The following is a 22,512-nucleotide window of genomic DNA, read 5'->3' on the forward strand; positions in this document are numbered from 1 at the left end:
GAAGAACCTAAAAAGCATGCTAAAAATAAAAAGTATACTAAAGAAGACTTTAATGCTGAGAAACATGGTAATGAAAGAGAACCTTGGGTGCAAAAGCAAATGCCTTTTCCTGCTAAGAAACTAAAATCAAAGGAAGAAGAACACTATAATAAATTTTGCGATTGGATGAAACCTTTATTCTTGCAAATCCCTTTGACTGATGCTATTAAATTGCCACCTTATTCGAAGTATATGAAAGATATTGTTACTAACAAGAGGAAAATCCCCAATGAGGAAATTTCCACTATGCTTGCTAATTACTCTTTCAATGGCAAAGTTCCAAAGAAGTTGGGCGACCCAGGTATACCTACTATTCCTTGTTCTATTAAGAATAATTATGTTAAAACTGCTCTATGTGACTTGGGAGCCGGTGTTAGTGTTATGCCTTTTTCTCTTTATAAGAGACTTTATCTAGATAAGTTGATACCTACTGATATATCTTTGCAAATGGCTGATAAATCTACTGCTATTCCTGTTGGTATATGTGAGGATGTTCCTGTTCAAGTTACTACTAACTGCTTGATATTAACTGATTTTGTTGTGTTGGAAATGCCTGAAGATGATAATATGTCTATTATTCTTGGGAGACCTTTTCTTAACACCGCATGGGCTGTTATTGATTGCAATAAAGGAAAGGTTACTTTCAATGTTGATGATAGGGAGCATACCGTTTATTTCCCCAAGAAGTTTGATAAAGTATGTGGAGTCAATACTATTTCTAATGTGAGAACTATCAAAGTGGGAACTATTGATTGTCCTATATATGAGCCTAAAGAAGAATATCAAACTCTCGTGATTGGATCCATATCAATACAATTCAAGGTAACTTGATTGATTTGAGGTTTATTTCTTCATATGCTATGTAAAATTTATTTGGTGGCAAGACTTGATCAACCTTGTTAACAAATACTTTTTATATGCATAGAGGAGGTAAACAACATCTCTTTCTTCCTCCACTTGCTCTAGTTGCTGTAGCATTTTTAATTTGCAAAGTTCCTTAGTTAATTGGAGATTTCAAAATTTTTCCTGGCCAGTAATAATAAACTAAATACCCAGAAATGTGCATTTTTCAAAGTTTTCAAAATTTCACAAAAATTATACCGTTGGTCCTATTTTTCGACGAGGCACCTGGGAGCACCAGAGGATGACCTGTGGGGCACCAGAGGGTGCCACACCACAGGCCGGCGCGGCCTAGGAGGTGGCCGCGCCACCATGTGGTGTGGGCCCCTCTTTGCCCCACTTTGCCATCTCTTTCTCCCAGCACCTTCTCTCTCCCGAAAAAACTCGTACCAAGTTCCTCTCTCTCGCGTTTTTGCTCCAGAGCTCCAGATTTCTCGATCTCTTTGCTCAGCCCAGATTTCCTGCTGAAATTTGGCACATTTGCTCCTTGGTATGTGACTCCTCCACCCATCCAAGTAGAATTTTGTTTGGTTGAGTATATCTTGAATATTTTGCTACTGTAGGTAACATGTTTAGTGAGCTTGCATGCTTGTTCTAAGTGGTAGAAACTAGTTTTGATGCATGATTAGTGCTCTAGCAAGTTCCTATGGTAGTTTCCCTCAATTATATGTCACCAAATCAAATTTCTATATTGTTTGTTGAAATTTCAGAAAATGGAGTGGAATAGATATCACTTGAACCAGCAAGAATTGGAAGTCCAACAAGTTATGAGAGTCAATCGTGAAGAGGGAGTGTACCCCTCTTACTACCCGTGCGCGGATTTTATGAGAGGCGCGGGAATACTTGAAGATGTTCAAAGACTAATCTCTCGTGCAGGGCTGAGTGACTTTGTTGAAGGAGAGCCAAGACAATATGTAAAATTAACTATGTCTTTTGTGCAGGACTTCAAGTTCAATTGGTCGCGATCTAACCCCACGGTCCAGTATAAAATTTACAATAAAGCTGTCAACTTGCCATTTAGTGTTTTTTGTGCAGCAATTAGAGTACCGCAATGGGGGTCATGTGAGAAGATAAGGGGATCGCCGCAAGAACTCTTGGACCTCTTCAAGATGATTAGCGATGGAAGTAGTTTCTTAGGGGATAATGGTAAAATCACTAGTATTCAGCTCCCGGCTATCCGCTACTTTGCCTATTTTATTACCAAATGTGTTCTTGCTAAAAAGATTGGTGGTAAACTTTCTATCCCGGATTTGGTTTTTCTAGCTGCGGCACTGCAAAATAGTAAGACTTATAATTTGGGGGCATTGATAGCCTATAGACTTGCTACTAACCGTGAGAAAGGTGGAATTTGTGGAGGTCTCATCGCCTCTCGTTTACTGGCTTTTCATAATGTAGAACCTCATCATTTTGATATTCCATTCCACATAGAAAAACTTGATATAGCCTCTATGATTAAACATGAATTTGTTTCAGATTCCTCCAACTTGGGTAACCTGTTTTACAAGATGACATTTTATAAGAAAGTCTGGAGAATAACTAAGAAAACTGAGAAACTAGTAAGATTGCCTGCGCCTGTTTTGTCTAACCTTGATTCCAGGGGAGATTGGTCGGTCACAGAAGGTGCACTGGATGCACACATAGAGAGAGGAGGTCAACATGCAAGAGATGACACGGAGGTCGAGGAGCACCTCGACTCATCATCCGATGCAGCAAGTTCCTCGCATCATCATGGTGGATATGCGGAGCCTCCACGCTTTTCTTCTGCACAAGAACTTTACTATGACTACTCCATGGACTACCCACCGGCGAGGAACAATGACCCTCGTTGGGATTGAACTCCACTTAGGCCAAAAGCCTAAGCTTGGGGGGAGGTATACCGGCATCACTCATTCTTTGCATATTATGGTTGCTGGATACTTGTACATACTTGTTTTGTTCGTTTGAGTGGTTTTCTAATGAGAGAAAGATGATATTTGGGGAAGTGCTGCCTGAAAACAGAATCTGGAATGTTACCGTAAAAATTCTCAAAAATAGCCAGAGCGTCATTTTGAGCTGCCAATTTTTGCGCAGGTTCCCCAGCTTGTTATCTAACTTTCATTAGTTGAACACTTTTCGAGCTGAGCAACGTAAGATTTTTGTAAAAATCGATTTCTGTACTGCTGTCAGGTTTTGGCAGATTTCTGCCATCTCGCTTTTCTGCGTTTCTTTTAGTTTGCTATTTCTTGTTTTTGCTTTGTTTCTTCCCCAAAACACAAAAAGACCAAAAATATTTCTGTTGTTTATCTTCACCATTTGTTTTCTTTGGTTTCTTGCATTTGTTTCACTTTATTTGCTATTGCTAGTTTGCTATAAGAAAACCCAAAAAGATTTTGCTTTGTTTGTTTGTTTCCTCTTGTTCTTGTTTCTAATTCGGAAACACCAAAAATATTTGCTGTTGTTCTTTGGTTTGTAAAGTTCTTTATGAGTTCAATGGTCTTCGGTGGCTGGAGCGTGGTTTTCCTTTCATATTATCCAAGCTACACAAGTGAAAAGGCAATAATGACGATCTAGGACAATCTGATTGTGGTGAGAGGCTGGTATGAACTCTATTTGTTTTCATTTTTGTACATATACTCATCCATGTGAGCATGCTTAGTTGGTTCATGTGAGGTATATGTTATTTGAGAAAGTCTAGTAGTTCATGATCTCTCATGTTTAGCACCAATCTATTAATATGAGTAGCATGTCATGGATGTTTGCTTGCATTGTTTTATTCACAAGTAAGTATGGCATTGTGGTATCCTCCTCTGAATAATTCATTTATATCGACTTGGCACATGCTCACGCATGCATATGACTGAACAAAAAGTCAATTAAGCCTCGATGATCTATATTGCTTCAGAGTTCTTGTATCACTTTTATGCCTCCGTTAATTTATTTTGCCGCAAGCATGATTATGACGATTCTTGCTCTCTTGATTTGTCGCTCCCTAGTCTATTGCTAGCCTTCACTTGTACTGAGCGGGAACGCTGCTCGTGCTTCCAAACACCTGAAAACCAAGTTGTTCCAAAAGTGTCCACCATAAATACCTATGCATGGCATTTCAAACCATTCCAAGTAAATTCTCGTGCGCTACCTTTAAAACCTTTAAAATGCTTCTCAATTTGTGTTTATGTTTCATAGCTCATGAGGAAGTATGTGGTGTTTAGCTATCAACCTTGTAGTTTACTTTTGACGGACTCTCATATGGACTAGTGGCACATCCGCTTATCCAATAATTTTGCAAAAAGAGCTGGCAATGGGATTCCCAGTCCCGAATTAATTAACTTAATAGACACTCCTCCATGGTTTGTGATTGTTGGACGGCACCCGAAGGATTCGGTTAGCCATGGCTTGTGTAAGCAAAGGTTGGGGGGAGTGTCATCATCATAATAAAAATAAAATAAAAAGGCACTCCTTCATGGTATGAGATTGTTGGCAGGCACCCGAGGATTCGGTTAGCCATGGTTTGTGCAAGAAAGGTTGGAAGGAGTGCCACATAAATATGCAAATAATTCATGGGAGCCGCTCTTGAAAGTCCGGTTGGCGAGGTAGTTGGTGTACCCATTACCATTCGTTGACAACAACAAACACCTCTCAAAATAATTTTACTCCTGTCTTTATAAAAATGAAAAGCTCTAGCGCATGTTAATCCCTGCTTCCCTCTGCGAAGGGTCAATCTTTTACTTTTATGTTGTGTCTACATTATTTCTTTGAGCACTATCTTGAGAGCACAACTGTCATTCTTAGTATAATATGCTTGTCTCAAAATATGATTGATTGTGGTATAACTTTGATGCATTTATCTTTTGACAATCACTACTTCTAGTCTTTCTATGAACTCCAGAGGTGCCCGGGCATTTATGTTTTGCCAATCAAATACAGGCAAGCGAGATACCACTTTATCATACTCTCTTATGAACATTGCAATCCTGCTTATATACATGATTCATGATGCTTATTATTAATTGTTGGTACCTCTCCATGTTTGGCATAGCTGTTAGATGATCTTATTTGCATGTATTTCATTATGAACTGCTTAAGTATTAGCCATAGCATGAGAATATATACATCATATGAGCAAATGTATTCGTGAAAGTTCTTTTATCGCTCAGTTGTTAACTGAATTGCTTGAGGACAAGCAATAAGCTAAGCTTGGGGGGAGTTGATACGTCCAAAACGTATCTACTTTCCCGAACACTTTTGCTATTGTTTTGCCTCTAATTTGTGTATTTTGGATGCAACTAACACGGACTAACGCTGTTTTCAGCAGAACTGCTCTGGTGTCTCGTTTTTGTGCAGAAATCCAACTTTCGGGAAAATCCTCGGAATTTATGCAGAAGGCCCTATTTTCCCAGGAAACTAACGGAGCCAGAAGGACAATTGAGGTGGAGGCCCGAGGGCCCCACACCATAGGGCGGCGCGGCCCAGGGGGGGCCCGCGCGGCCCTGTGGTGTGGCCCCCTCGGCCAGCCTCCGACGCCCTCCTTCGGACTATTTATCGGCCTCGACCTAAAAACGCACGGAGGGAAGTCGAAGTCGCCAGAAACCCTCCAGAACGCCGCCACATCGCGAAACTCCGTCGCGGGAGCCAGAAGTCTCCGTTCTGGCACTCCGCCGGGACGGGGAATTGGAGGAGATCATCGCCGCCATCACCGCCAACGCCTCTACATCAACCAGCCATGTTTCCCCCATCCATGTGTGAGTAATTCCCCCGCTGTAGGCTGAAGGGGATGGTAGGGATTGGATGAGATTGGTCATGTAATAGCATACGATTGTTAGGGCATAGTGCCTAGTGTCCGTAATTGGTACTTTGATGATATTGTTGCAACTTGTTATGCTTAATGCTTGTCACTAGGGCCCGAGTGCCATGATCTCAGATCTGAACATGTTATTGCTTCATCAAGATATTCATTGTTTATGGTCTTACCTATAAGTTGTATACACATGTCGCTGTCCGGAACCGATGGCCCCGAAGTGACAGAAATCGGGACAACCGGAGGGAATGGTAGAGATGTGAGGATCACATGTCTTCACGGAGTGTTAATGCTTTGCTCTGGTACTCTATTAAAAGGAGTACCTTAATATCCAGTAGTTTCCCTTGAGGCCCGGCTGCCACCGGCTGGTAGGACAAAAGATGTTGTGCAAGTTTCTCATTGCGAGCACGCACGACTATATATGGAACACATGCCTATTGATTGCTTTGTACTTGGACACCGTTTTATTATTATCTGCAAATGCCCTGCTATGATTGTTACATGAGTTTCTCTCATCCATGCAACGCCCGTCATCCGTCCCCGTGCCTACAGTATTTTAATCCTGCTGTTTACTAAAATCACTACTGCTGTCTCTGTTACTCTGGTGCTGTTATTTCACTACTGCTACTGCCATAAAACTGTTACTACTGATAAACTCTTGCGAGCAAGTCTATTTCCAGGTGCAGCTGAATTGACAACTCCGATGTTAAGGCTTCCAAGTGTTCTTTGTCTCCCCTTGTGTCGAATCAATAAATTGGGTTTTACTTCCCTCGAAGACTGTTGCGATCCCCTATACTTGTGGGTCATCAGGGTGATGTGAAAGTAGCAGTAATATGAGAGCAATAGTAACAGTAATACAACAGCAGTAATAGCAATATGGGAGCAATGGCACCGAAAAATAGTTGATACTACTTCCAATGACATGTAGAACAAGTATATTATGATGAGAGATGGACCGGGGTTCCCAGCGATCTACACTAGTGGTAACTCTCCAATAACAAGTGACAAGTGTTGGGTGAACAAATTACAGTTGGGCAATTGATAGGAATCAAAGCATTAAGATAGAACATCAGACTTATTAATTATGTAGGCATGTTTTCCGTATATAGTCGTACGTGCTCGTAATGAGAAACTTGCACAACATCTTTTGTCCTACCAGCCGGTGGCAGCCGGGCCTCAAGGGAAACTACTGGATATTAAGGTACTCCTTTTAATAGAGTACCGGAGCAAAGCATTAACACACCGTGAAAACATGTGATCCTCACATCACTACCATCCCCTCCGGTTGTCCCGATTTCTGTCACTTCGGGGCCATTGGTTCCGGACAGTGACATGTGCATACAACTTGTAGATACAATCTAAGCAATAAGTATAGAGCTCAAATCTAAGATCATGCCACTCGGGCCCTAGTGACAAGCATTAAGCATAACAAGATTGCAGCAACAATAACTTCACAAACTTTATAGATAGACTAATCATAATGTATCATCCATCGGATCCCAACAAACACAACACTGATTACATCAGATGAATCTCAATCATGTAAGGCAGCTCATGAGATCATTGTATTGAAGTACATGGAGGAGAGAATACCAACTAGCTACAGCTAGAACCCGTAGTCCATGGGGGAACTACTCACGGAGCATGATGGAGGCGGTGGTGTCGATGGAGATGGCTTCCGGGGGCACTTCCCCGTCCCGGCAGGGTGCCGGAACAGAGACTTCTGTCCCCCGAAACTCCGTTTCGCGATGGCGGCGGCGTCACAGTAACTTTTCTGGAGTTTCGTCGATTGGTACGGTGTTTTTAGGTCGAAAGGGGTTTTATAGGCGAAGAGGCGGCGCAGGAGGGTGCCTGGGGGCTCCACACCATAGGGTGGCGCGGGCCCAGGCCAGGCCGCGCCGCCTTATGGTCTGGTGGCCCTCTGGCCCCTCTCCGACTCCCCTTCGGTGTTCTGGATGCTTCCGGAAAAAATAGGAGGTTTGGCGTTGATTTCGTCCAATTCCGAGAATATTGCCCGAACAGCCTTTCTGGAACCAAAAATAGCAGAAAACAGGAACTGGCACTGTGGCATCTTGTTAATAGGTTAGTTCCGGAAAATGCATGAAATCATCATAAAGTGCAAGCAAAACATGTAAGTATTGTCATAAAACAAAGCATGGAACGACAGAAATTATGGATACGTCGGGGACGTATTAGGTATCAACTTATCTAAGTAAAGTCTCTTATAAAGAGAAAAAGGCATAACACTAACACCGGCTCCCAAGTCACATAGAGCAGTTTTAACATAATTATTCTTAATAGAACAAGGAATAGTAGGTATACCTGGATCGCCCAACTTCTTTGGAACTTTGCCATTGAAAGAGTAATTAGCAAGCATAGTGGAAATTTCCTCATTGGGGATTTTCCTTTTGTTAGTAACAATATCTTTCATATACTTTGAATAAGGAGGCAATTTAATAGCATCAGTCAAAGGGATTTGCAAGAATAAAGGTTTCATCCAATCACAAAATTTATTATAGTGTTCTTCTTCCTTTGATTTTAGTTTCTTAGCAGGAAAAGGCATTTGCTTTTGAACCCAAGGTTCTCTTTCATTACCATGTTTCTCAGCAATAAAATCTTCTTTAGTGTACTTTTTATTTTTAGCATGCTTTTCAGGTTCTTCTTCAACATCTTCTTTATCAGAAGCATCATTCTTATCATTATCTTTATCATGTTCATTACCTCTTTCAGTTTCAGCATCAGAAATAGAAATACTATTAGGATCATTAACAGGTTCAGAGGATTCTACAACATTTTTATGTTTCTTCTTCTTTTTCTTCTTAGAAGAAGCACTAGGTTCAATGCGTTGGGAATGTTGTTCAATTCTTTTGGGATGCCCTTCAGGATATAGAGGATCCTGGGTAGAGACACCACCTCTAGTTGTTACTTCATAAGCATGTTTCTCTTTAGAATTATTATTTAGCAGGTCATTTTGCACTTTAGTGAGTTGATCAATTTGAGTTTGAATCATTTGAAAATGTTTAACAAGCACCTTAACATCATTGGAGGTTCTCTCTACAATATCATGCAATTCACTAATAGCTCGAGAATTTTCCATTAAATGATTCTCTACTCTCATATTAAAATTTTCTTGCTTAACAATATAATTATCAAACTCATCTAAGCATTGTGCAGGAGGTTTCGAATACGGAATATCTTCCCTAGTAAAGCGTTGAAGGGAGTTTACCTCAATCATGGATGAAGGGGGAATTATCTCACATATATCCTCTATGGGAGGTAGATTCTTCACATCTTCGGATTTAATACCTTTCTCCTTGAGAGACTTCTTAGCTTCCCGCATATCTTCATCATTCAATTCAATTAAACCCCTCTTCTTTAATATTGGCGTTGGAGTTGGTTTAGGCGTAGTCCAATCATCATGATTCCGGCCTATTTTAGCCAATAATTCTTCAGCGTCGTCTGGAGTTCTTTTCCTGAAAACACAACCAGCACAACTATCCAGGTATGCCCTAGACTCAATGGTTAGTCCACTATAACATATATCAAGTAAATCATGCTTTTCCAAATCATGATCAGGCCGAGCTCTAATAAGAGAGCAAAATCTCGCCCAAGCCTCAGGCAATTTCTCTCCATCTCCCTGGTCAAAATTATAGATTCTATGCAAAGCAATATGTTGAGCACTAGCAGGAAAGTATTTGCCGAAGAAAACATCAAGCAATTCTTTTGGACTTTTAATAGAATTAGGTGGCAAACTATTATACCAAGTTTTAGCGTCATCCTTTAATGAGAATGGAAAGATTTTAGCAACAAAGTAAGTACGCTTCTTAACATCATCAGAAAACAAGCTACTCAGAGTAGATAATTCAATCATGTGTTCAACAGCACTTTCTTTTTCAGTACCACAAAAGGGTGTTTTCTCAACAATAGCTATATGAGATAAATCAAGAGAAAAATCATAATCTTTATCCTTAATGTTTATAGGAGATGTGGCAAACTTAGGATCAGGAGACAGTTTATATCTAACAGCATGTTCTGCAAGCAACTTTTTAATTTTTCTTGCATCAGTAGTAGCATTGCATTTTTCAATAAAATCATCATCAAGTTCCACATAATCTTCATCAAGATCATCACTAGAGTATTCAACAAACTCAGGTGAATTAACAGGTGTAACAGCATTTTCATTAGGAGTTTCAGTATTTTCAATTTGTCTAGACCTAGCAATTGTAGCATCTAGAAAAGATCCCAATGAACCACTATCATCAAGCACAGCAGAAATATTATCAATATTATGAGAGTTTTCAGATTCAGCAGAAGTACCCGCATGTGAAGCATGTGGCGGTGAAACAAGTTTATCAATCACAGATGGTGAATCAAGAGCAGCAGAGGTACTCAGAGTTGTACCTTTTCTTGTAGTGGATGGTAATATGGCGACCTTAGTATCGCGAGGTTTACCCATGATGGACAATTTGCAGCGAACAATATCAATCCAAGTGAACTTCCAAATAAAGCTATGCTCCCCGGCAACGGGGCCAGAAAATAGTCTTGATGACCCACAAGTATAGGGGATCGCAACAGTCTTCGAGGGAAGTAAAACCCAATTTATTGATTCGACACAAGGGGAGACAAAGAATACTTGAAAGCCTTAACAGAGGAGTTGTCAATTCAGCTGCACCTGGAAACAGACTAGCTCGCAAGAGTTTATCAGTAGTAACAGTTTTATAGCAGTAGCAGTAGTGAAATAACAGCAGCAGAGTAACAAAGACAGCAGTAGTGATTTTAGTAAACAGCAGGATTAAAATACTGTAGGCACGGGGACGGATGAACGGGCGTTGCATGGATGAGAGAAACTCATGTAACAATCATAGCAGGGCATTTGCAGATAATAATAAAACGGTGTCCAAGTACAAAGCAATCAATAGGCATGTGTTCCAATTATAGTCGTACGTGCTCGCAATGAGAAACTTGCACAACATCTTTTGTCCTACCAGCCGGTGGCAGCCGGGCCTCTAGGGAATCTACTGGATATTAAGGTACTCCTTTTAATAGAGTACCGGAGCAAAGCATTAACACTCCGTGAACACATGTGATCCTCACATCACTACCATCCCCTCCGGTTGTCCCGATTCTTGTCACTTTGGGGCCATTGGTTCCGGACAGCGACATGTGTATACAACTTGCAGGTAAGATCATAAAACAATGAATATCATGATGAAACAATAACATGTTAAGATCTGAGATCATGGCACTCGGGCCCTAGTGACAAGCATTAAGCCTAGCAAGTTGCAACAATATCATCAAAGTACCAATTACGGACACTAAGCACTATGCCCTAACAATCTTATGCTATTACATGACCAATCTCATCCAATCCCTACCATCCCCTTCGGCCTACAGCGGGGGAATTACTCACACATGGATGGGGGAAACATGGCTGGTTGATGGAGTGGCGTTGGCGGTGATGATGGCGATGATCTCCTCCAATTCCCCGTCCCGGCGGAGTGCCAGAACGGAGACTTCTGGCTCCCGAGACGGAGTTTCGCGATGTGGCGGCGTTCTGGAGGCTTTCTCGCGACTTCGACTTCTCCCCGTGCGTTTTAGGTCGAGGCCGATAAGTAGTCCGAAGGAGGGCGTCGGAGGCCGGCCGAGGGGGCCACACCATAGGGCCGCGCGGGCCCCCCCTAGGCCGCGCCGCCTTATGGTGTGGGGCCCTCGGGCCTCCACCTTACTTGTCCTTCTGGCTCCGTCAGTATTCTGGGAAAATAGGGCCTTCTGCATAAATTCAGAGGATTTTCCCGAAAGTTGGATTTCTGCACAAAAACGAGACACCAGAACAGTTCTGCTGAATACAGCGTTAGTCCGTGTTAGTTGCATCCAAAATACACAAATTAGAGGCAAAACAATAGCAAAAGTGTTCGGGAAAGTAGATACGTTTTGGACGTATCACCAAACTAATGAGACTGGAAAATGTATTAAGATTTGAGTAGAGTTAAGTTGCATGATTCGACACTATATATGCACATGTGACAATATTCATGGGTCCATAGTGTTGTTAGCATCTAGGAAGTAACATTGATGTCACAAAACATAAGGCTATTGTATGGTTTATCTTAATACCAGGCTTCACGCGTCATACAGAGAAATTAGGGGTGGACAATTGATCCATGAAAACCGCAGCATGTGGCATCATGACGCACATTAGGACACAGTGCCTTCACCAATGTTTCATCTTCTACCTTGAGTATGATATTGTACATGTGTGATTTATTTTATCTTTCAAATCCCATCTACTAACGCATGGCTGCAGGACAAAACCTCAAGCCTGGGACTATTTCCAATCAATGATACTCAACACTATACAAAAATGTTCTGGCCCGGTAAGACAAGAATTGAACGAATACTGAAAGTCTTGCTTGAGTTATCTTACACCAAAAGCGATCTTCCTGTGGATTCGACAACCTAGGGTCTTTAGGGAAAAAATCTTGAACACTACAGTCGTGTAATATAGATCAAAGGTACCAACCATTTTTCTTGCACTGTTGCCGAACAAGAAATTGGTCAGGCCACTAGAGATTTCTTTTGCTAGTTCAATTACTCTTTTAGTTTATAGTTTTCTTAGTGTTCTGAAAAAAACACAAAAATATTTCTTGACTTTTTGTTCTTAGTTTATTTTTTGTTTATTACTGTTTGAAAACCCATTAGAAATTGGTAGCATGGTAGTGCAAAATCTTGGGGAGTTTACAACTCCCAGTGATGATTATTTGCGTGCGCCCATCACTCAACCCGTAGAAGATGCTGATAATTATGAAATCAAACCTGATTTTTTTAACATTGGTCTAACAAAACCAATTTGGAGGTTCAACTGTTGAGGATGCAGACATGCATTTAAATACTTTTACTAAGATATGTGATATGCTCTCCATTAAATATGTGAATCCAAATGATATTAAGTTGCACCTTTTTTTTCCTTTTTCACTTAGAGGGAAGGCTAAATAATGATTATTTTCTCTTAATATAGGAACTATTACTTCTTGGGAGAACTGTTGCGACATGTTCATGACCAAGGTTTTCCCACCGGCGAAAACCATGGAACTTCGTTCTAATATTGCATGCTTTCGAAAGGAAGACCGTGAGCCACTAGCGCTTGCATGGGAAATGATGAATTAGCTAGTAAAAACTGTCCAAATCATGGAATAGAGGATAGCTCATCTTGCATCTATTTTATAATGCTTTAAGTCCTATGTCTAAGTTTATGTTGGGCACTGCAGCAGGAGAAACCTTCATGGGAAAGGAGATCGACGTTACTACAAAGCTTCTCAATGATATGCAAGATAACAACTCACAGTGGCACGTGGTGCGATCCGCTTCAAGAAAGGTGAAACCAGTCACCGAGAAGAAGAATGAAGTCCTAACCACAAAGGTAGATATATGAGCTCATTTGTATGATAAAAGGTAATGAAGGTAAATTCATCCGTGATGTTAAAGTTGAGGATGTAGATTTTATTTCGGGAAGAAATCTCATTACATGTTCAAATCTTCGAGCGCAATGACTCATACCTACATGGATGAACAAAGGTTATAACTGAAATTTCCAAAATCCGTATCCTAATCATGCAGAAGAATCTAATAATTATAGTGGAGGAAATGGCAATAGTAATCGTCAACCACTAGAAGATTCTCTTAATTCTTTCATGCAAGCTCAAATTGAGAAAAATAATCTTGTAATCAAAATGACAGAGAACCATGAAGCCGCAATAGGACAACTATCCAAACTTATGAAAACTGATATACATGAGTTGCAAGAGAGAATTAAAACTGTAGATGCTCAACTTGGTAAAATTGCTGAAAGCCAAAGACTAAATCTCGCCCAATTTGGAGAAAAATCATAGCTTAACCCTGTTGAAGATCTGAAGATGGTAAAAAGCAATGCAGATGGGGATGAAATTGAAGAGTTAAACTATGGTAACACTCCCTCACCCGACTACACTGTTGAAGACCTCGTAAAGATGATTAGTGTGAAGAACTCCGACATTAAAGGAGGTAACAAAGCTGCGTACCAAAACTTTATTGATCAAGTTTCTGAGAAGGTAGATGAGCTTGAGAATAAATACACAAAATTTTCTGAAAAACTACCTGCTAAGTTAGATGACATATTTGAGCCAACTGTTAAGGTCAAACTAGGATAATGAAATTGCTACACTTTGTGATCTTTTTTTTTACCAAGAAACCGTTGGGGAGTTCCCTACGGAGTTCCCCAAAGAAGAGTTAGTCTTCACTTAGGTAGAGCTAAACGACCTAAAACAGCGAGACGTGAGTAGTCAAAATATTCGAGATTTTTGACAACTCTTATTTGATATATGATTAAATAGTTATAATAACATATTACAATAACATCTTGTAAAGTTTCAAAAAATCATTACCGCTCTATCCAGTAATACACACCCGATCTCAACTCAAACAAATTCCTTGAATTAGAGTAAACATAAGTATGAAGCTTGATCAAACCACATGCATGCATGATAAATATGATTGGAATACCCTTCCGGAGATATACATCAAATCAAATTAAATGTCCTGCAATTATAGTTGAAAGAAATTGCCTCTAGAAACTACCAAAACTAACTGCAAAAAGTACCCCTGCAATAAACAGTGGATATGATCAATACTACTACACAACATTGTACCGTAAAATGCAGTACGAGGTAAGAATTCATAACACATTTGACAAGTTTATGGAAATGTCTTATTTTTTCAAGTTAAGTCACTGGCCAATCATATGAGAGCTAGCTCAGACACGTGGGACCGTGTAAATTGGCTCGCCTGATTGACAAATGTAGTTTTGTTTAATTTTTGTGGAGCTAATTATTGGATGGTCGACTCGTGATGACTGTCAGTAGACCATGATGTTATTTTAGTTATTTTCTTCTCATATGTGAATCTTCATGTTTATATTGGACGGTGCTCAACTATTTTTTTTATGTGGATGGTTCTCAAGGTCATTCCTCAGAAAATAAAGCTACCATCTCCTTGTGCTTGTCGGTCGATCAGCAGCAGGGGCATAGCTACCTCCGTCCGCTATTACTTAATTAACCTGAATTTGCGACGGATGCCTGTGTCACTAGTTCAGTTAGAGTGGAGATACTAGGATATATATATCTGCTCCGGGGAAGGAAACTTTCGCCGCGTTTACACCGCCATTTACATGTAGCGGACGGCGATCGACGAGATCGATTAACAGTTTAACGCCCACTTCAGATTTAAGCAACCGATGTGGTGATTTTGATGGCTAGCTGGCTTCTGCCGGGGCATTGTCGTCGTCGAGAAGTCGACCAAATTAGGAAACAAGGAATGTTAGTTTGCATAAACTTAGCAGAAACTCAATTCAACTCCCAGATGCATATACCTTAAAAAGATAAAACCACAAGTTCTAGATCACATACATGAGATGATGTGTGTGCGTGCGTGCCGACGGTAAACACGTACTACGTGCGTGCTTACGATCTAGAGCTCTCGCTTGGAGGTTACATCATATGCAGGGCATGTCTACACCCAACTCCTAAGCGTGGTTGGCTATCACATGCCTGAGATGTGATACTTTTCGTTTTGTGGATTTGCTAGTTCTCAGCCTGCTAATTAAGAGGTAATTTAGTTTTAGTCGAGTCCTAAATCATCAGATTTATACTGTGATTTGTGCGCTTGAGTTGCAACTAAGACTTTTCAGTTCCAATTAATTAAGGTTGCAACTGAAATTCTTATATTGCAACTAGAAAATTGTCTCTGGATCGTTATATTTATTTCGTAATTTGTGTTAATGGTGAGTTGCAACACAGGTTGCAACTAACAATTGATAATGTCATCTGACTGAGAACTTAGACTGAGAATTAGTTACACTTTTTTTTTCACTAGTTAAAATGCCCGTGCGTTGTCACGGGAAAACAAAATATAAAGAAGGATGATATATTTCTAACTTAGTTTTTGGATACCCAATCCTATATATGACATTTTTATCCTTCTTAATCTCTTCAAAGACCAACATGTGTTCTTTCTGTCCGTTTTACCCATTTCAACCCATCATGTGGGATCTTCCACCATGTTGGCCATCTTTGCATAACACAATTAGCAGCAGTTTCATTGTGTAAGTGTGTCTATAACAAGAACAACTTTTCTGATCCCAACAAATGCAAACAGAAGAATAAAGTATAGTGCCTCTGTTTTTTTATACATTGGTAGATATTCTTAATAAAAAAATATTATATGAGTAGCATAGGTGTACAAAATTACATTATAAAAATTTCCTCCAATGCATACAACCATTTGCTCTAAAACCTATCATTATTTCTCGTATCTTTCCTCCCACAAGTGGCATTTTATTGCAACTACTCATTTTGTAGGGTAGGCAGGAGCTTCATAAGATAGCTTCGATCAAACAGTTACTTTCTTCCACTATAAAACTGAAAGCACATGCATCAGCAAGTCTGGCACACTTACATACATAAAATTCTTAAAAAATAACACAAAAAGTAACCAAATAAGATGTACCCATAAAGTTATGATCAGCTCTCGCATTTGCGGAGGCAACTTAAATGTATTTTTTTGCTAGACAAGTTAGTAGATTTTGAATGTTGTACATGTGTTACTCTTACCGGTGTTTGTGTCATACAAACATTGAGGTACTTCTGAGCATGACTTGGGTGCGGCAGCCCCAGCGGCGACACCTAGATTCCGCACCTTAAGAAAGTACTTCTGAGCATGACTACATGCATGTGTGTTGATCGAATCTGAATTCGGAATTACCTGTACCGTAGTCTTTGTGCGGACATGCTCCTCTATCTTCTTCCAGTTGTGGTCGAACCTAAAATCCACACGAATCAATCATCTTGCTCAGCGACCGCAGATTAGCTGGATTTGGAGGCAGAGTAGAACCGGCAAAGTAGAACAAAGCACGTACCAGTGGCATGTCCTTCCTGCTGACCTGTGGAGGGCATCAAGGAAGCGTCATGCGCCTCCAGGCACCACCTCTACCTCAGCCTGGGGAGCCTTCCACACTATCCCTCCGCCCGCCCCTCTCTCTACCCAGCGTGGATCTGCTGGATGTGGAGTGAATTGGGGAGGCATCCCCTCTCTGTTCTTTCCGCGGTGGCTTCAAGAGTGGCGGCCCTCGTCCCCCTGAGAATTTCATTTTGCCCTATGTTGAAAACCACCTGAGAAGTTCAAAACCATGAGTTATATTTTGCTCTATATTCGAGAAGGTGATCTACATGTACTGTTCTGTTGCAAAAACATGATAATACTTCCAGGAATAAACAGAAACCATTGAAGCAAAAAAAACATGCATCCTAGCTTATGCTTCTGTACTGATCTCTTTTGCCTGGACACAGGAACAACACTAAGAGATCAAAAAAATCCATCCATAACTTTCAGTTAGCTGCAATAGATAATACATGTAGATGTTCATATACTTTTGCTGCCCATTGCTATTTGCCAAAGTTGCAGGTTTTACCGGCTCTCAAATAACATCCTTAAGTTTTTGTTTCTCTTGGTGTAGAGGTATTGTTTCTACTGCGTGGTATTGATCCTTAAAATGGGAACTACGGGCACACCAAGAAAAAAAAATATCACCAGCTATAACACAACAGCTATCTCACTCAATTAGTCACCCAATTTTCACTATGCTGCAATTTGTGTCATCTCTCGTAATATTCTCTCCAACTGGAATTCATCATTTCTCCATAAACACTATTTTAATGTAAAGCAGTGACATTGTAAGTTAAAAGGGCATGAGACTCGTCGCAATAACAATGGTAGTAAGTAGTAGAAATGACCTTGTCAACTTAATATGAGAAAAGGTTGCTGCCAATATAACAAATGAATGACAAGAATGAAAGAAGCAAGAGCACTATCTTGATACTATGCTGTAAATGACTAAGCACCAATTACCAGGACACATATGAAGGCATTAGGTGGGTTTCCAGAAGAACATTAGAGGTTAAGAAGGTACTTTAGAGGTGTTTCCTGAGAACCTGGAAGTGGAAGACCCTATACTATCAACAATGATCACAGAAGCACATCTCTTCATCATTGATGCAAGAAGGAAGCTACAGTACAATACCATCTTCTCAGTTTTATATAAATCAAGTGTGCTTTTTAAAAATGATTTCATCATGTACTGATATAGCCGATGTCATTCCCAATTTCTAGGTAACTATATCTTGAATTAGATTTCGGAATCTGCTATGAGTAAAATATAATAAATGGTTAGTCCCGGATCCTAATTGTTTGGAGAAACGCTGATGAAATGCATGTATAGAACCACCAAGGGCCTGAAGGCTGCTGCTTCTTGAGGCGGGTTGATGTGGTGCACACGTCAGGCATCAGCAAAAATCTAGGAGCGATGGAGATTGAGGTGATTATGGATTTCTGGCAAGCAAGATGCATAACTGTTCACATCCGTTTTGCAGATATAAACCAGTAACAGAACTAATCAGAGGAATTTTGACAGAATTATTACAATACTTCATCTCTATTGAAATAATTTGACTTGTAGACTACTTAAATAGTTAAATTTTCAGCCATGCATTAGTATATACCCTTATTCGATTGATCCAAAAACATTTGGACACCATAAGAGGACTTATACACTAAGAGAATAAAAACTTCCAATTTAAAAGCATAGGAGATGGAGGTATATGGGTCTACAAATTCACGGGACTATCACTCATTATTGAATACAATCGCTTATTCATCTGGTGTCTTTTTCACCTGCTTGCAAAAATATGGTTTTGAACGATTTGTTCGTAATATCACTAATAAAGCTGGAAAAAAGAATATTTTCCTGCAATTTAAAGTTGACATAGATAATAATTGGGACTTATCTTTGGACATGTTCAGTAAACAATAGTGCTTAAACCGATACACTTTGAAAATGAACCATACAAAAAATGAAAGAACGAGTTCTTGGATTTATATGGTTGTCATTTTAGCAAGCATGAAAAGACCACAAACCTGAAGCAACATTTTATCCCTGCGTTGTCGACACGCTCTCCCTACACCACACCCCAGAGGTCTCAATGACAATGTGCGGACGTCGACGCCATCCTTCGAGGCCTGGCTTAGGTCCTTGCTCTACAGTTCCTTATACATTGGCTCGCTCTTTGCATTCATAATCATTTGCAGAAGTAGAAATGTTGAGTGATTATTCGTTTACATGTACTGATGAAGTTGTTCAAGAAGATGACTGGTGTATTAATAGGAAACATATACCTTGTCCTTGGAGGCGAGATTGATCCAGACCTGTAGGCTCTTATTCACACCGGCATCTCCAAGTGCCTGATGCCTCGATCCGCCGTCATCCACTGATCAAGAACAGATGGGAATGTTAAGTGGGTTAAGTGCAGAATGATTATCTTGTGATTAGAAGTAGACAATAAACAATACCTGGACATCTATTGTTCTGATGGTGCCTTTGTGTCATGAAGCAATCCTGGTGAGTGAAAGGCCCCATGCTTCAGAGAACAAGAGCTAAAGCATTTCAGGAAACAACAACTGAACATGATGCTAAAATACTCCGTTATTTGACAGCAAAACTTAGATATGCAATGCCGTTCACAACAGCATCACTTGAAGTATTTAATTTTGACCGCGAGTACATGCCAAATCTGTTATTTGACAACTTTTTAAGCAGGGTATAACAGAACATGAAGAGCTAAAGTATTTTAGCATCAATAAGGTCGGGGATGGAATAATAATATAATACTATTTCAATATTACCTCAGAATCATAGACACATCTTCAAATACCCCAGTATCTAATTTCATGAACTGAAGGAAAGCTTGATGTCATTTCAGGTGTAACGTTGACCAAGAGCTAACCAGGAAGCAGAACGTGAATGTCATTTCAGGTGCAATCACATATTAGAGCAAGGAAGCAATAGTCTATCAGCAAATGTGATACTATTAGTAGTCTAATTATCATTATATAACTTCATAAAGAAACTTTTGGAACTTGAGGAAGATTTTTCACGAGAAAACTTTCTATAATAACTTCCAAAGAACTCACATCGCTTCATAAAGCAATGCGCAAAACGAAAGATAAAATCCCATAAATACGTACCTTGAATAGGAAATCAAATAATCAGAATTTGAGGATCTTTTTCCTGGTGCTTGATTACAGCCTTCTGTTGGAAATCTAAATATGTGGCACACGTGACAATATGTCAAGCAAATGGTGTAAGATTTTTAAGAATAGTGACCTAAATAGAATTTTACTTCATTCATGGGTTAAACAGAACTCACAATCTCACTTCACGTTTTTCATCAAGTATAGGAACTAAGTAAAAAATTATAACACATCGATAAATGAATGGATAATAACTTGTATAATATGTGAATCATGAATCTGGAAGGTGCCAATTTAGTTTATCTCGCAGAGATTTATTTATTTGCAATATAGAACATGAAACTCAAATCTTGTTCATAATGGTTACTGGAAAAAGAAATCCTTATGCCCTTTCCTTATTAAAGAGTACAAGAAATTACTGATTACCTATATACACCTTATCGCACAACATTTAGATTATGAGGCAAAGATAAGAACAAATTTCAGAAATTACATATATCCTGCAACGACGATTATCTCTACTACTAACATAGTAACAAGGATCAGAAAATCTTAGTGTGTAAATTACATAAGAATCTTCAGCAGCTAACGGATTCGCCCAATCACTGAACTGAGTTATGTGCAATTCAATTACGACCATAGCATAAGTACCACTCATTTTCCCCTTCATCATGAAAATAGCACAAATGTAAGTGACGTTGAGTTGTTGACCTCAACACAACCAGACAGAATCAGCTGCCAAAATCCAATGTAAAATTAACATGGGATTTTCTGAAACGAACTAAAAAATAAACTCAATAGCCTCACCTGTCATTGTTCATGACCCCTGCTACGCTGCCCCCATATCCTGAAATATCCATGAAAAGTAAAATCAAAATAAAAGGCATGTACTATGAAAGCAAACAAGAGTGTACATAATTGACCCTCTAATTTTTCGAAGCCGAAGGTTAATTCACGACCAATGACCAACCTGTGCTCTCCTCCAGAACTAAACGTGTATTCGGATTCGGCAAACAACTGCCATGAAGATTGGCTCCAACCATATCGGAGGTTGGCTGAGTGCCAAGTAAATTGATAAATGATCCACGTTATTCCCCTTGGGAAAACTAAGAACACGCCTGCATCAAAGCCACCGATGTTACCAGAATAAAACATTATGAAAGATTTCTGAAGCTACAGCTTATAGTAAGTGAAGAGGACAAGAGGTCACCATTTGTACGCACCAACAACAAATACATCCTAGTAGTGCTTCATCCTGTTGTGCCTGCTGAAATGTATGATTGTCCAAGTGAACCACAAAGTCTGCAGGTCCTTCGGCCGGCTGTCCCTCGTGCTTACTACTTCCGTCTGGGCCACCAATGCTACCAATAGAATTGACGTTAGAAATCAGGCTGAAGCAATATGAACAAGAAACTCTCGGAAAACAACAGAAACAAATCGGATTGTTTTAACTGAAAAAAAATCAAATGAACAATCCATATGGGGCCTCTCGGATCCATGCACCTGCAGACCGAGATCGAGGCCTCCCTGCCTAGTTCTGGAGCATGGACGCCGGCCGTCTTCAGCAACGCTAGGTTCACACGATGTGGGCGCCCTGCCGTTGTCCTCTATGCGAGCTCTCCGTCATCGCGGATAGGGAGGGGAGGACTGGGTCATGGCGGCGCCTCCTCCACTTGGACTTTGGTGGGCAAGTTCCCAACGATACGGAGGGGAGTGAAGGCGGAGGGGAGAGGTGTGAGGGCATCAGCTGAGCAGTGCGAGAGCAGGGAGAGTGAGCACGATGGTCATAGGCGGCGGCCTGGCCAAGGAGAGCGGAACCCTAGACTCAAATGCGGAGAGGGACGAAAGAAACGATGGAACGAAGAGCAGCGACAAGAGATTCGGTGGGAGGGACGAAGCCCATGTTGGCGCGGCCCAGATAGGCGCATGCGGAACGGGACTACGACAAGGACGACGAAAAGATTGGTCGTAATACGGCTGGCAGAATAAGGAACCTATTCCTCCTTTTTAAGTAGTGTAGATGTAGAGTCCTCTTTTTTTTTGCCTATTCTTCCACAGTAAGAGCATGTCTAACAGGCCTGTATTCGCTCGACCCGTATTGAGCGAATACAGGCCTTGTATTCCCATTTTTGCTGTGATTTTCACTTCGCAATTATCAGGACCTGTAAACAGACCTGTATTTTTAAATCTAAAGACGCGGGAGAAATTCTTGCACTAGATACTTGTTCATCATCATACATCATACAAAATATTGCACGATCATACATTGGATCACAACTTTTAAACTAAAACTAAACTAATCTAGGGTTACCTAGATCTACCGCCGCCAGCTTGGCCTCTGACTCCGCTACGGCTTACGCGAGGGCGCCGGCCTCCTCCTAGTCGTTGAGCGTGAAGACGAGGTCGCGGCGGGCTCCTCCTCCTCCTCCTCCTCCTCCCAAGCTGCCCTCGCTCCCGAAGAAGAGGTTGTGGCGCGCTCCTCCTCCTCTCGAGCTTCCCTCACCCGCGAGCAGGGTGCGCGGCGCTCCTCTTCCTCCTCCCAAGCAAACTCGCTGTAGAAGTCCGTCGGCATCTTCGGCATCGGAGGTATCGCATCGTAGTACTCGCCATCGGACGCGAACGCGCGCAGGGACGTCGGCGCTGGGTGCTCCCAGTTCGACCACTTCCGCGCTGCCCTGCGCTTCGCT

General features: G+C 40.7%; 1 protein-coding gene across 18 annotated transcripts; it reads right to left on the bottom strand.

Annotated features, from left to right (window-relative positions):
* Window positions 1-15,897: 15,897 nt before the first annotated feature.
* On the bottom strand, window positions 15,898-21,751 carry LOC127317624 (uncharacterized). 18 transcript variants are annotated; one of them, XR_007861310.2, is made up of 11 exons: window positions 21,049-21,739; window positions 20,796-20,943; window positions 20,633-20,672; window positions 20,394-20,560; window positions 19,820-19,894; window positions 19,478-19,573; window positions 19,145-19,190; window positions 18,971-19,062; window positions 18,713-18,859; window positions 16,659-16,911; window positions 15,898-16,562 (listed from the first exon to the last, which is right to left on the bottom strand). XR_007861310.2 is itself a non-coding variant. In XM_071823138.1 (11 exons), exons 2-7 carry the CDS (start codon window positions 20,866-20,868, stop codon window positions 18,833-18,835), a joined length of 375 nt encoding a protein of 124 aa, XP_071679239.1. In that variant the 5' UTR covers window positions 20,869-20,943; window positions 21,049-21,743; the 3' UTR covers window positions 15,898-16,161; window positions 16,354-16,438; window positions 16,511-16,562; window positions 16,659-16,911; window positions 18,713-18,832. The 18 variants fall into 18 exon arrangements, 12 of the variants coding, with proteins under 12 accessions (XP_071679239.1, XP_071679238.1, XP_071679233.1 ...); XM_071823138.1 differs by lacking the exons at window positions 19,478-19,573; window positions 20,394-20,560 and having other exon boundaries at window positions 15,898-16,161; window positions 16,354-16,438; window positions 16,511-16,562; window positions 19,145-19,212; window positions 21,049-21,743; XM_071823137.1 differs by lacking the exons at window positions 19,478-19,573; window positions 20,394-20,560 and having other exon boundaries at window positions 15,898-16,161; window positions 16,354-16,425; window positions 16,505-16,562; window positions 19,145-19,212; window positions 21,049-21,743.
* Between the last annotated feature and the right edge of the window lie 761 nt (window positions 21,752-22,512).

Source organism: Lolium perenne, chromosome 7 (genome assembly GCF_019359855.2).
Source record: "Lolium perenne isolate Kyuss_39 chromosome 7, Kyuss_2.0, whole genome shotgun sequence".
NCBI lineage: Eukaryota > Viridiplantae > Streptophyta > Magnoliopsida > Poales > Poaceae > Lolium > Lolium perenne.